This window comes from Mesitornis unicolor, unplaced genomic scaffold (assembly GCF_000695765.1).
Source record: "Mesitornis unicolor isolate BGI_N332 unplaced genomic scaffold, ASM69576v1 scaffold24633, whole genome shotgun sequence".
Taxonomy (NCBI): domain Eukaryota; kingdom Metazoa; phylum Chordata; class Aves; order Mesitornithiformes; family Mesitornithidae; genus Mesitornis; species Mesitornis unicolor.
This window is the reverse complement of record NW_010174335.1, coordinates 43,271-56,205: the sequence shown is the minus strand read 5'-3', so window position 1 is coordinate 56,205 and position 12,935 is coordinate 43,271. Positions and strand designations below refer to the sequence as shown.

Below are 12,935 nucleotides of genomic sequence, written 5' to 3'. Positions count from 1 at the left end.
CGCTCTTCCATACCAAGCTAGAGAAAAGCAAGTGTATCTATTTTAAAGCCAGATGAGGAAGAGACTCATTATGTACCTGAAATCCCTTTGAGAAGGAAGATGTGGCACAGTGGCCGAAGACTGACTGACTGGAGGTGCCCAGTATAGTCACGTCTGGCAGCGTATTTGCAGCCATTCTGCATTTTAGCATCTCCCAGCATTCAGTCAGGCCCTTCAGGCTCTTGCAGGGGAAATCTTGAAACAGGCAGAGGAATTTATCTTTGGCATTCTTGAAATCTTTTCTGAGCATGCAGAGAAGCAATGTTGTGCAGTTATGTTGGTACCTAAAGGCACATATCTGAGTGTGCTGCTGGCCCCTCTACCGGGGGTGTCTGTTCATGCCGACAACATGAGGCCCAGGGCAAGGAGTCTGGAATCTCCAGCATTATCAGCCAGGCTCCCAGGAGGCTGAGGTCTGTCTGTGTGTGGAGAAAGGGGCTGTGGCATCCTGGGCTTCAAGCAACAGAGCGTGCCGCTCTGCGTTGTGATTAAACCACTGCTGATGGCAAGCATGCCTGGTTTATGTGACAAATAATGGCAAATGTCTTCCTGCTAGAAGACTTTTTTCTTCCTCTCTTGATTTTACCAAGATATTAGTGTGGCTTACTGGATCTGTGAGTTGTGCTGAAGCTATGAACTTGCAAATGATTGTTGTGCTTCAGTAGCCTGGGGTGCATTGTTGTAATTTCTGTTGCAGTTCCCAGGCTGCAGTAATAATAAAGGCCAGTAATAAGGTGTGGATGTTGCATGAATTGACTGTAGTGTAGAAACATGCCATAAACATGTTCTGTCCTCACATATAAGACAAGATTACATGGAGAATTTAAACCTTGTTTTGAAGATTTATACCTGTGGGAGGCCCAAAAAAATGTTTCATCATTTCTCAATGACAGTGTGGACCACAAGGTTTGTGTTTGTGGGTTTTTTGCTGGATTTCCTCAAGACATTTGCACACACCCCAACCAAGAGAAGAAATCCATGTTAAGTAAACACACAGAAGGAGAGAGGAAATGCTGCCCTTTATTCTCCTCTCAAACAGGCTACTGGCTCTGGGAGGTGCTCACACCCCATACAGCTCCAACTCTAAAGCCGGAGCACCCTCTAGTGAGTAGGATGAGCTCTTTGCTAGCAGGCTGCCCAAATCGCAAGGGGAGCGGTGAGACACCCCTCAGTTCTTTGCAGGAATCTTAACCCTGTATTGGGAATAAGCAGGGGTTTGCTTCTAAGCACAGAAATGCCAGGGGAACTTGTGGCCCCCTGTATGCTGTGGGGAGCCATAAAGGAGAAATAGATGTTGCTATTAAATTAGTCCAGATGTGGTTCATAAGTTGTGTAAATCGAATGTAGCTACTGCAGCAGTGTTGATCAAACACAAGAAAGACTCTGTTAACTCTTTTTAATGGTATTACATCTTCTGCAACAAAATATTCATGACCATAATTGTCTAAATGTCTTTATAATGATTTTTCATAAGACTTGGGAAAAGCAAAGAAATAACTAACGGCAGCTAGCAATTTACAACTCTAAATTGGTGCATGGAAGTGAAAGATAACCAAAATGCAATTAACAACCCTGAGTCCTGAGCACGTGGATAAATTAAGCACCAGGACAGATAAAAAAATGATATTATAGTATTAGAAAAATTCCGCTCTTGAAACTGAGTATATTTGTTCTCACAACATTTTTCATTGACATGTAGAAGGGCTGATTTGCAGAAAATGTAAGTTAACTACAGCCCACCTAAGTACATTGTTATGAAACTGAAACTCGTGCTGTGGAAATACACATCCTAAAACCTAATTGCAGCCTTGTCACAGTTGAGTTGGGATAGATTGATACAGACAGTGATTTCTCTGTTGTGTTTCTGTTTACACTATTTTTTATTTAGTACCTATTCAAGATATGCAGATACTCAAGCTTGCATTTAACAGTCTTAAATTTGAAATAACAATAATAAATATTTGTTTTCCCCAGTTTGCTGAATGGTGTTTGGAGTATGGTGCACATGGATGTCGTATTCCTGACCGGCCTTATTCTCTCTTTGAAGGTAAAACGATGGTGTTGAAAATGGTGGTGTATTACACAGGAAAGAAGGACAACCTTGCAGTTTTGGCACATGCTTAGGAGTTGGGAAGTCTTTGGTGGGTTCCTCTACCTATTAAAAATGGACCCACCCCCTACCTCTGCCTAAAGAAAGGAGTGGTGGTGGGAAGGGGGAGAAGAAGGCAAAAGAAAATAATTCACTATCACAACTTTAACTTTTGGCTGCATTTCAGCAGTTTCCAAGGTGAAGCCAGTGCCACTGCCATTCTTGAATACAATTCTGCTGTGCTGATGCCTGCTGGCTGTAAGGAGACAGAAGTCCAGGCAGCAGTTTTGTCACAGGTGGTGCTGCAGAGGGACTGGGTTGAGGAGCAGCTGTGGGCAGGGACTCTCAAAATAGGTGCTGGCTTGTCAGAACTGGACATTCTCTGCTGCAATACTAAAGCAAGGAAAAGCTAGTTTAAATATGAATCAGAGTTCTTAGGGACTTTTCTGTAAGTTCAAAGATGTTCCTTTGTATATACTTTCCTGGAGCTTTGTAATTATTTTATTTGTAGGGGGGTTTTTCTGTTCCCCATCTTACCTGTTTTAGCTGTTTAATGAACAATGGGCCTAGTGTGCCACCTATCACAAATACGTGAAATTGCAGCAGACCGAATAGGATTATTTTACGAATAAACCAGTCCAAGGTGTGAACACAAGAGAGCAGTAGTTATATGCATCTCTTCTAAATACAGAGTAGTTGTCTTAATGTTTAAGGGAGAAAAGTGTAAGTATTCTTATTCCCGAGAGCTCCCTTGCATGCACTTGCAGAGGGGAAAAGCAGGGATACAACCTGTTGTACAAGAGCTTTGAAATTAGCTGAGAAAGTGAGGTAGTACCAACAATAGGACAATTTGTGCTTTAATACTGACATACAGCTTCTATTTTAGTTTTTTAATGTAAGTAATTTTTTAATTTATTTTTTAGAAAAATTTAGAAGTTTCAAGTTTGAGACAAAAAAGTCTTAATTTGGGGTTTTTTTTCTAGCCAAAGTTGTGCTTGAAGTTGTCCAGTTCTGCATGTAAGTGCACACTTTCAGTGGAAGTTGTGTGTGCATCTTACGGGTTTGTCTTAATCATTTCATTTGCATCAGATGCTGTATTTCAGGAAAGTTCCTTTGTTTGTGTGTGCTTAGCTGTTGATAAAATAGAATTTTGGCTTGATCATAAAACTGAGCTTGTATCTGTATACTCTCCTATGTAGGACATCTCTATTGTCTGTCACCCTAAGACTTTCATTAGGTGATGCTGGTGTTGGTGTTCTGGATGACCTCTTTATGAATAGTGAACAAATGAATCTGTGCATCACAAGTATATTGAAGTTTTGCCTTTGTTTTTTTAACCAGTGAAACGATGAGCAAGAGGTGCTCAAATTCTGAGGGACAGTCCAAGTTGGGAATTTTTTTTTTTTTAATTGAAGTAGTATTTAGTTGTGTAGCTGAAAAGATGGTAGCAGAGAGATCTTGGTTCTTGCCTGTGATCTATTCAAGTGAAACTTGGTTTCCTCAGCAAAGTACAGGTGAACTTGACTTGCTATAGGCCCTGATTTCACCTGTTTGAAAAAAAAAATCTAATGAGGAGGTGTTCAAACAGGTGCTGTTGCCCTTACTGTTAACTGTGCTATTTTAGTGTCAAAGATACAGAGAGATATCTTTCCCGTTATGTTTTAGGCATGGCTGGAGCTATTCACTTCCTCTCAGACATTTCGGTACCGGAGACTTCCCAGTTTCCAGCGTTTGAACTTGGACCTCAAAGGAGGGAAAACAAAGTGGAACAGGACAGCTAAAAGATCATTTTGGAAGGAAACTGATGCCAAAAAAAATGAGACTGTTTAGTGCCTCTGATACTGAACCAACTTGGCCCTGAACTGACGGATGGATAAACTCCTTTTCTCACCTCCCCTGCCCCAAAGGACCATGAAGTCAATAGAGCATGAACAGGAGAAGCCACATTTAAGTTCTGTTGAAGTGACGCCTTCAGATGTAGGACAAGAGAAGTCAAGTTTTGAACTTTCTCTCTCCCGTTGTATTTGTCTTCTTCAGGTCTTTGACATGCTCTGCATGTTTATTGGTGTTGTCTGTTGATTTGAGTCTTCTGTTGTTAGCAAAAAGCTGGTCTCTGTGTGAATCTCCGCCCTGTACCTCTGCGCATGACTCGCAGCAGCAGTGTTGCTTTCTGCAGCGTGGTTACCCAGAGAGTTTGCTGCAGGACAGTGCCCAGCTTCACTGCTGAGCTGGCAACTTGAAAAAGAGATTAAAAATGTTCTTATGTTCATATTTTTCTGCATTTTTCTCCACAGTCCCTAGAAGCTAAGGTGATGGAGATGAGCCTTTTTTGATGAAGGGGTATGAGGCCATTTCAGTTTTCAGAAATGTAGCAGGTTGGAAGGGACCTGACTTGTCTTTTGCTGCTGCTGTGGGAGGTATTTTGAAAGCCTGAAAGAGAGCTTCCTTTGATACCTGTACCTGGTTAGGGTGTTAGGCAATTAGAGCAGGATGGAGGTGCTTGTCCCCCCTCTCCAAAGCCTCATCCCATGGCATGAGCTTAACGAACTGAAGGTGGAGTCACCCATGCTGATCTGCTGCTGCCAAGAACAAGGACAGCATAACTGTGCTGCTCCTCTCCTGTACATGGATTTGCAGTAAATGTGTCCTGCAGCATCTAGTACACAAATGAGTAAGGGAGGGTGTCAGGGTAGTTGCTCATGCTGGTAACTCGGGATGACTCCTGCTTTCAAACCAAGGTGTGGTGATTTGCCGTGAGCCCTTCCCTCCCTCTCCCAGTCCTACTGTATTTATCCTGTATAGTATGATGGGAGTGATAAATAGCAGCTGCCTGTGGAGGCTGCAGAAGATTAATGAAACCATTGCTGGAGGCTGTAATTGAAGTTGATTTCATCTTAAAATCCAAACAGAAAAGCCCTTTGCCCTTAGTTTTAACTGTGCTGCTAGTGCTGTGCTTCCCCTTGCAGTGTGGTGAGGTTGTGAAGTACTAGACCTGCCTCCAGGTGCTCCTGAGCATCAGGCTCTTGGTTTGGGAGGGGAAGGCTGAGCACACCCTCACTGGCACAAGCTCTGTTGTCCTCCTTCCCCCAGCTCTCCCTGTGCTCTGCCATTCGAGGTGCTTATTTTGATGGATACCATCTATCGGGTGCAAGTGTTGGAGATGGCAGAGACTGTGACCTTTCAGGTGTGCATTGGGAGATGCATGGCCCATAGGCCGTCGGCTGAGCACCAGTGATTGCAGCCAGGCTTGGAGATGCATTGTTGCTCCTGCCTAAATCTCTGAACAGCAGCGAGAGACTTCCTTGAACTGTATAGTATCTGTCGCTAAATCCATTGGGATGTTGATGATCTCCACATTCAGTTCTGCTGGGCAAGAGCAGCAGTGCCATGGAGGGACAGCTTAATGTCAGAGTGTAGCTCCTCTGCTGGTTTGTCAGGTAGGACTAAAACACAGGAACAGCGAGAAAGACTTTTCCACCCCTCTGAGAGAAGGCAGAAGGTGAGGTGGGAGGCACCAGACCCAGCTGCATCTGTACTGCCTGGGATGAGGGAAAATGCTGAAAAGCAGCAGGAATGAGGGGAGCGGCATGGGTTGAAGCAAACGGGTGCAGAGCAGCAGAAGGTGGAGGAATAGGTGAGGAATGGGGAAAGCAGATTATGGGAAGCAATGCACAGAGTCTACCAGTAGAGGCCATCTCAAATGAGATGTTCCTCTTGGCAGGCATGCAGAAGTCTAACTCTTCTGTTTCTTTCTTCAGTGTGTGGATCGTTGATCCTGCTCATAAATAAGCCAAGGAGGACACTGGCCCAGGGTGAAGTCTCACAGAACTTCTAACAAAGGAGGTAGACAGCAGCTCTGATCCTGTTTCCTATCACTCCTGCTCCTTTTTCCCTTCCCCTTCCCTCTGACTGCAGACCACCCTCACAGTAAAGGGGCTTGACAGGCAGGGATTTTTGTTCAGTTCTTATATACACAGTTGCCTTCCTGGCTGCTGAGCTTGGAAGGGCACCTGTAGGAGGTGATTGTGGCTGGCTGGGAGCCCAAGGGGAATCAGAACTTGCTGGTTTAAAATATATATAGCTATGTACACATTTAGAGCAGCTTCATGCTGAGCAGATCTCTGCTTGTGTGCACCTGTTGAAATAATGAGCAAGTCAGCTACCAGGTCTTTCTGTACCATGGCCAGCCTTCTGCTGTGATGGGGCCTGGCATCGTCCTTCTCCACAGAATGCTCTTGGAATTGAGCAAGACTGGAAATGTAAAGTACTGAGTTGGGAGGCATCTAACTGCGTCTGCCTTGTCTTCCTGACAGAGCTTTCCCCATGGCTCCTCCTTGCTCTTTGTCACAGTGCTGTGGTATCCAGGTGGCCCATTAAGAAAGGATATTGTGTAGTGGTGAAAAAATGCATTCCACCAAGGCATTGTTTTCAGAATCACATCAAACTAAAATGGTGAAAAATGTCTTAATATTCCCTGGTTTGCTTTGTCCTTGTGTACTAGTCCATCTGTTGCAAAAAGCAGTAGTGTTAAAAATGGAGATGCTCTTTGGGCAGAAAAAGAGGAAGAAAATGCTGATGTTTTGTTCTTTGGCTTTCCTAGTAAAGATCAAGCTATGTGGTGGTAATTTGTGTGTGGGTTTGTTTTTTTTTTCCCCCCTGTTGTACTCCTTCCTTTCCTCCAGCACTGTGGTGATGGCTGTCCCACTGATCCAACTGCTGAACTGCTTCCTGATCTCATAGTCCTGCAGGATGAAACACATGCCAGAGAGTGGGCAAAGTGCTTTTTAAAAAAAAAAAGTCACCTTTTACTAGCATCGCAGGCCTCTCCACTGCTGCTTCTCCTGGGAGGTTTTTAGTGTACGTTACTTAGTGCGAAGCATTGCTTCTCTTTCTGGTGACATAGGTCCTGTTGAACAGTTTGCAGCTAAAGCCTGATTCATGACTAGCTGTTTTTTAAGAAAACATGAATGAAATCTCTCTGTCCAGCTGATGAACAGCTGTTTTCCAGCTTTGAGAAAGCTTGCTATTTTTCTCTAGCTACACTTCAACAGATAACTTTAAGTATGCTGCAAGCAAGAGGCAGTGTTTCTGTTTCACAAAGCCCCATACACTTCTCATGGCCCTCTTTGCCACTGAGAGCAAGTGCTGCTGCTTTGAATTAATAGCATTATTTCTGGTCTGTAGGTGGGGACCTGAAAATAATCTCAACAAATTCAGTTGTGGGTAGATAAAGGTGCAGGGGCTTTTCTAGCCCAACAGTTCTCTGTAAAACAAGGTAGAGGTGGGAGAAAGCATACGTAGGCTGCATGTTGGGTAATAGCTAGGCAGCAGCATCCTGCCTGAGCCCTGTCCCATCAGGGTGTGCTGATGGAGCAGTCTTTTTCCTGGTGAAATTGTTCCCTGTTCTCCTATTTGTTTTACCTGTGTCATGTTGACTCCCAGGTGCAGGAACCCAGTTTCTGCACAGCACAGCAGCTGTGATTTGCATGCAGGAAGCAGCAGTGACCTGGGTTTAGCCACTGCTGCTGCTCGACATCTGCCAGTGGGCTGCTGTAAATCCAGCTCTAGCTATTAGATAAGCTAGGGTTAGGCAGCAGGAGAAAAATACAGAGAGATGTAGGTAAGAGATACATACACACATCCTTGTGCCTTCTCTCACTACATCAAGCCAAAATAACCCATATGTGCAGCTGCCTTCAGCTGCAAGGGCTGACCTATGTGCCAAAAAGTGGCTGCTTGGAGAAATACACATCAGATTAACCCATCTGAGGGTTTTGGGGTTGGTTGACTGAAGTAAGGAAGAAAGAGCAGTACTTCCTTTGCTTCTTTGTGTAGTCTGAGGAGCTCGTTGGAAAATGTAGTCCCAGCTGTTTGCTTTCACAGAATGTAAGCTGCCACACGGCTCTAAAGACAAGGAGAGAAAACAAAAACCCACCCAGAAAACAAAAAAGCTTGTCACTACATTATCTTTTCCCAAAGTGATAATGAAACACAGGTGCAGCTGTGCCAACAGAAATGGCAGTGCTGGTGCCGGGTGTCAAGCCCAGTCCTGTTTGCAGCATAGCTGATGAGGCAGCCTCCTAATTACTGGGAGACACAGCAGGCACTGCAGGTTCCCCCTCTCCTATGAGCAGTGGGGCACCCAGTCACACCAGGGAGGAGGAGGAGAGATGCAAGAACACAAATCCATCAATAAGATTGTGGTGCATTAGTGGCTTCAGCCCAAGGCTGCTGCCTTGGTGGGCTCCCTTGCCCACACCTTGGCAGAAGTGTCTCAGGTGTCCTGGGCCTGACAGCGAGTGCCAGGGCTGTGTACTTGCTGGAAGGCTGAAGAAACAGCAGCAGAACTTTATGATTCCTCAGACTGCAATGAACTCACTTCACTCACAGAACAGTAGGGATTGGAAGGGACCTCCGACCAACCCCCTGCTGGAGCAGGATCACCTGGAGAAGATCCCAGGCTGGTTTTGAATGTCTCCAGAGGACACTCCACAATGTCTCTGGGCAGCCTGGTCCAGTGCTCTGTCACCCTCACAGTAAAGACCTTTTTCCCTATGTTTAAGTTGAACCTCCTGTGTACTAGTTTGTGACCGTTGCCCCTTGTCCTGTCGCTGGGCACAACCGAGAAGAGTCTGGTCCCATCCTCCTGACACCCGCCCTTTAGATATTTATAAGAATTGGTAAGATCCCCTCTCAGTCTCCTCTTTTCCATGCTAAACAGACCCAGCTCTCTCAGCCTTTCCTCATGTGGGTGATGCTTCAGTCCCCTCATTGTCTTAGTGGCTCTGTGCTGGACTCTTCCAAGGAATTCCCTGTCATTCTTGAACTGGGGAGCCCAGAATTGGACACAGTATTCCAGATATGGCCTCACCAGGGCAGAGTAGAGGGGGAGGAGAACTTCCCTTGGCCTACTGACCATGCTCTTCTTAATACACCCCAGGATGCCATTGGCCACCTTGGCAGTGAGGGCACTTGTTAACATAGAGCCTTCCCTTGATACCACATAAGGCAGCACCTTGGAGGGAAGGCACTTTATGGGAAGAAAACTTACTTTCCTGGGAATAAAAAAACAAACCCACATCATCTCCTGAGGTCAGGAGATGCTCTGACAACAGCCAGCCCTTGCCTTCAGCATAAGCCTGAGGCAGTTAGAGCCATGTCACCAGGGGCTGAGGGATGAGCTTTAGTCTGAGGGCTCAAAGAGGCTTTACAGCCTTGAAGGACAAAAAAACCAATCCCCATTGCTGCTTTTCTTCTGAGTAGGGATCAGCTTGAATGAGAAATCACTCTCCTGCAGCAGGGCTGAAAGGAGAGGTGTAGAGCATACACGGGGAAGGGAGGGGGAGCTGAAGGAAAGTAATTCCCAAAGCCTCTTGGATCAGACAGGATACAGAGCATCTGTGAGGCTGGTCCCATGAGCATGGAGTTGTTCTGCAGCCCTGCTTACTCCTGACAGTAGCAAGTTAGAAGCAGAATATCCTTCTTCACCTCCCCATTGAAACCACAGCGACCCACCAGCAAACCCCAGCTGATGACCAATGTCTGTGTAACCCCCAGAGCATCGTGCACAATGCTCAGGGTTCAGTTTTACCCTTAGAGCACTCACCAGGTAGGCAATAATCCAAAACAAATCTCAAGGTGTTCTGGTATCTGTAGCCAGACTGGTCTAATTAGTGACCTGAAAAAGACTCGAGGAATAAACCATTCTGTTGGCCTAGGGAGCAGACTTCACACCTTGCACCACGCTGGCCTGGGAGGCACGGGGCTGGTGGAAGGGAGGCAGGGCAGCACCAGCTGCAGAGTCCATTGGGAGGAAGGGTGGATGGGATGTTGGTCACACACAGCCTTTTCTCTCAAAGCTGTGCAGTTGGAGATTTCACTGTGGCAGAAAGGCACTGACTCCCATCTTATTCCCATTTCTGCCAGGGTCACAGCAGCAGAGAACTCAAAAGGTTTACTTACCCATCTAGGCACGTTCCCCCTGATCACTGCCTCCTCACAGGTACATCAGACATGAAGAAAGGCTTGGCTTAAGCATCTCCATTCTGCCCAAGCCCTAGTTTCAAGATATTTAAACCCCACTGTATTAAACACCTTTGCCAGACCAGGAGACTGATCCCCACAGCACATTAAATCAACTGCCTGATGCAGAAGGCAGGTGGGGAGTCAGCTCCGTACCCTGCTGTGGTTCTCCTGGGAAGGGGTAAGGTACATCCCCACAGCTCCCAGCCACCAGCACCAACCTTATTTCTTAGTCAAAATACCACCCTGCCTCATCAGTGGGACACCAAAATCTCTGTTTTGTAAGAGGACACAGTAGCAGCACCCAGAGAATCCAACACAGGAATCCTGACAGATAAAGCATGAACACACCACAAGGAAGTTTGCATTAGTGAAGCTGCAGTGGCCAGCAGCTCCTAGGACATCCCTACTGCCAAGTCCCGTTGGAAGAGGAGATTTTTCCATCACCTGTGGGACTGTACACCTGATCAGTCACCACTGCCCGCTGGGGAGAAGTAACCCTGTCCTTTCCAGGAGTGGGGCTGTATCCCGTGTTTCACATCTGGCTCACTGTGCTGTGGAGCACAAACCTGCCAGTGGCATTAGCCCTGCCTGCTCTCCTCCTCTGCACACAAGAGGTCACACTCTGTACTACAAAAAGCTTCAAACATACAGCTCAGGAAAAAGCAATGAACAGGGCTAGAAGTACAGCAACATCCAAGCTTACTTTAGTAAAATGCATTTCAAAGGAAAGCCTGCACAGGTTTTATGAGCAATAGAAGCCCCTGAGACTATGGAAAGACCTGCTTCTGCTCCATCTGTCCTCCAGCCCACCGACCAGCCTTGCAAAATGTGCAGCACACACTCCCAGTCAACTTCAGACTGTTGCCCTACCAAAAGTTACAAGGTTTCTCCCTACTTTTTTTATTTTTTTTAAACTGAGAGGGGAAAAAAGGCAAAAAAAGCCTAACAAAAAAAACGCCTAAAAATTTTCAAAAGCAAGGGAATGAAAGGCACGTATACAGTTCACAAGCAATTCATATGGATGCCCACAAAGGTGCTGCATTTTCAAGAGTAGAGCAAGGGAGTTTGCTAGCAGAGGAGTGTGTTGTAGGAGGTAGTGGCATTCACCAATGCTAGCATACAAACCAGTCAGACTTCAGGAAAACTTCACCAGAAGTTGAATTTCAATGTACAGAGTAAGAATTCACTATAAAAGGCTCCTATTCAACGTGAACGCCAGCTCTCAGAGTTACATTTCATAATTGCCCTGGATTTGCTGGGGTTGAATTGTAGAATTCCCTTTTAATGCTTCAGTCAGGTGGGATTTTTGATGAAAGTGCGGTGTTCTCTGATAAGGTTATTTTCATTCTTACTGGCAGATATTTATGTTTTTCAAGGCTTTGCCTGTGCCTGTGTTTATAGTTTCTTTTGGGTTTGTTTTTTTTTCCTCTTCTCTCTGCACAAGAGAAAAAGGGGGAAGCAAAAGCCCAGGACTCTCTGGGACAGGTGACCCAGGACAGATGATCCTGGTATGATCCAAGCTGACAAATAAAGATGTATTCTATCCCAAAAACGTCATTCTCACCATAAACTGGGGAGCTTTAAGGGGACAACCCCTTCAACGCGTTCCCCCTTCTACTTCTCCTCTTCAGCCCCTTCAACCCCTTCCCTTCTCCTCCATGATGGTGGCCCATCTTGGTTCTGAGGTTTACCCCTCCCACTGCATTTTTCTTTAGTGTACAGCCAGGAGCTGCCTTTTGTGAGCTCAGTAAAATTTTGACTGCTTCATTATCATTGTTGCTATTCTTGTTATAATTAATTGGTACTATTATTATTATTTAAGTTTGGGTTGTTTCAGTTATTGAAAGGTCTTTATCTCAACTGATGAGTTCTTTACTTCTAATCTCCCAATTCTTTCCCCCATCCCACTGAGGAGCAGGGAGTTGAGCGAGCATGCTGCAGTGTTTAGCTGCTTGCCAGGTTAAACCATGAGAGTAATACAAAAGGACTTAACAACATCTATCTACTAACATGAGGTCTGTGGTCATTTCTAGCTGACAGAAAAAGAAAGGCTGGATTTGCTTTTTAAAAATTATGTCCTGTATACACAACCATATTCAGTGACATACACAGCTTCAAATGTCAAGTGCACACTAGTTTAGAAAATATAATTTTCAAAGGAAGCAAACTTGGAAGCATGCTCCCACTCCTAACTGCCATTATTTTCCAATTTAGGGAAGAAAACTTACCTACATATTTCAGTGTTTCTGGCTGTTCTGCCAAGAGGCACAAGTACAAGTAGCTCTGAGGTTAATAACATCTCCCTCTCACTGCTGACATTTAGGTCTTTGGCTGTTTCATACAATCTCACTGCTGGCAAAACAAGGGGAGTCAGGATGCCAATCACCCAGGCCGAGTCCAGGTGCTGGCCAAAACATGCTCAGGTCCTGGTCTTTGCCTTTAGATGCAGCATTTAATGTAATGACTCCCTCTTTTCTAGGGCACTTGGCAAAGCCCCTGCCATGACTCAACCAGTGCTGGTGTTCCAGTCACTCACAGGTTTCTATCACAGCATGACTGTGCTGTGCATCAAAACCAAGTATTCCTGGAAAAAACGTGCATGGAAAAGATGGTGGCCACCATTTCTGGTAAAAGCATTGCCCTGCTTCTGCTCCTTCTACCCTCTTTCTCTGTCATTTCCCTTAGACGAAGGTATTTCTGCTATGAGAGTGCACACTCTGAGGCTGCATAAAGAACTGTTACTAGTAGCCTGCCACAACGCAAGTAAACCCACGATTGAAAC

General features: G+C 45.4%; 1 protein-coding gene across 1 annotated transcript in view; it reads left to right on the top strand.

The window, feature by feature from the left end:
- The window catches only part of LANCL2 (LanC lantibiotic synthetase component C-like 2 (bacterial)), a 15,972-nt gene extending 11,744 nt beyond the window's left edge, over positions 1 to 4,228 (top strand). The window contains exons 7-8 of the mRNA XM_010181012.1: positions 2,014 to 2,086; positions 3,794 to 4,228. Coding sequence (XP_010179314.1) covers positions 2,014 to 2,086; positions 3,794 to 3,909 — 189 coding nt within the window. The 3' untranslated portion in view covers positions 3,910 to 4,228. The remainder of the gene's footprint in view (positions 1 to 2,013; positions 2,087 to 3,793) is intronic.
- Positions 4,229 to 12,935: the final 8,707 nt, after the last annotated feature.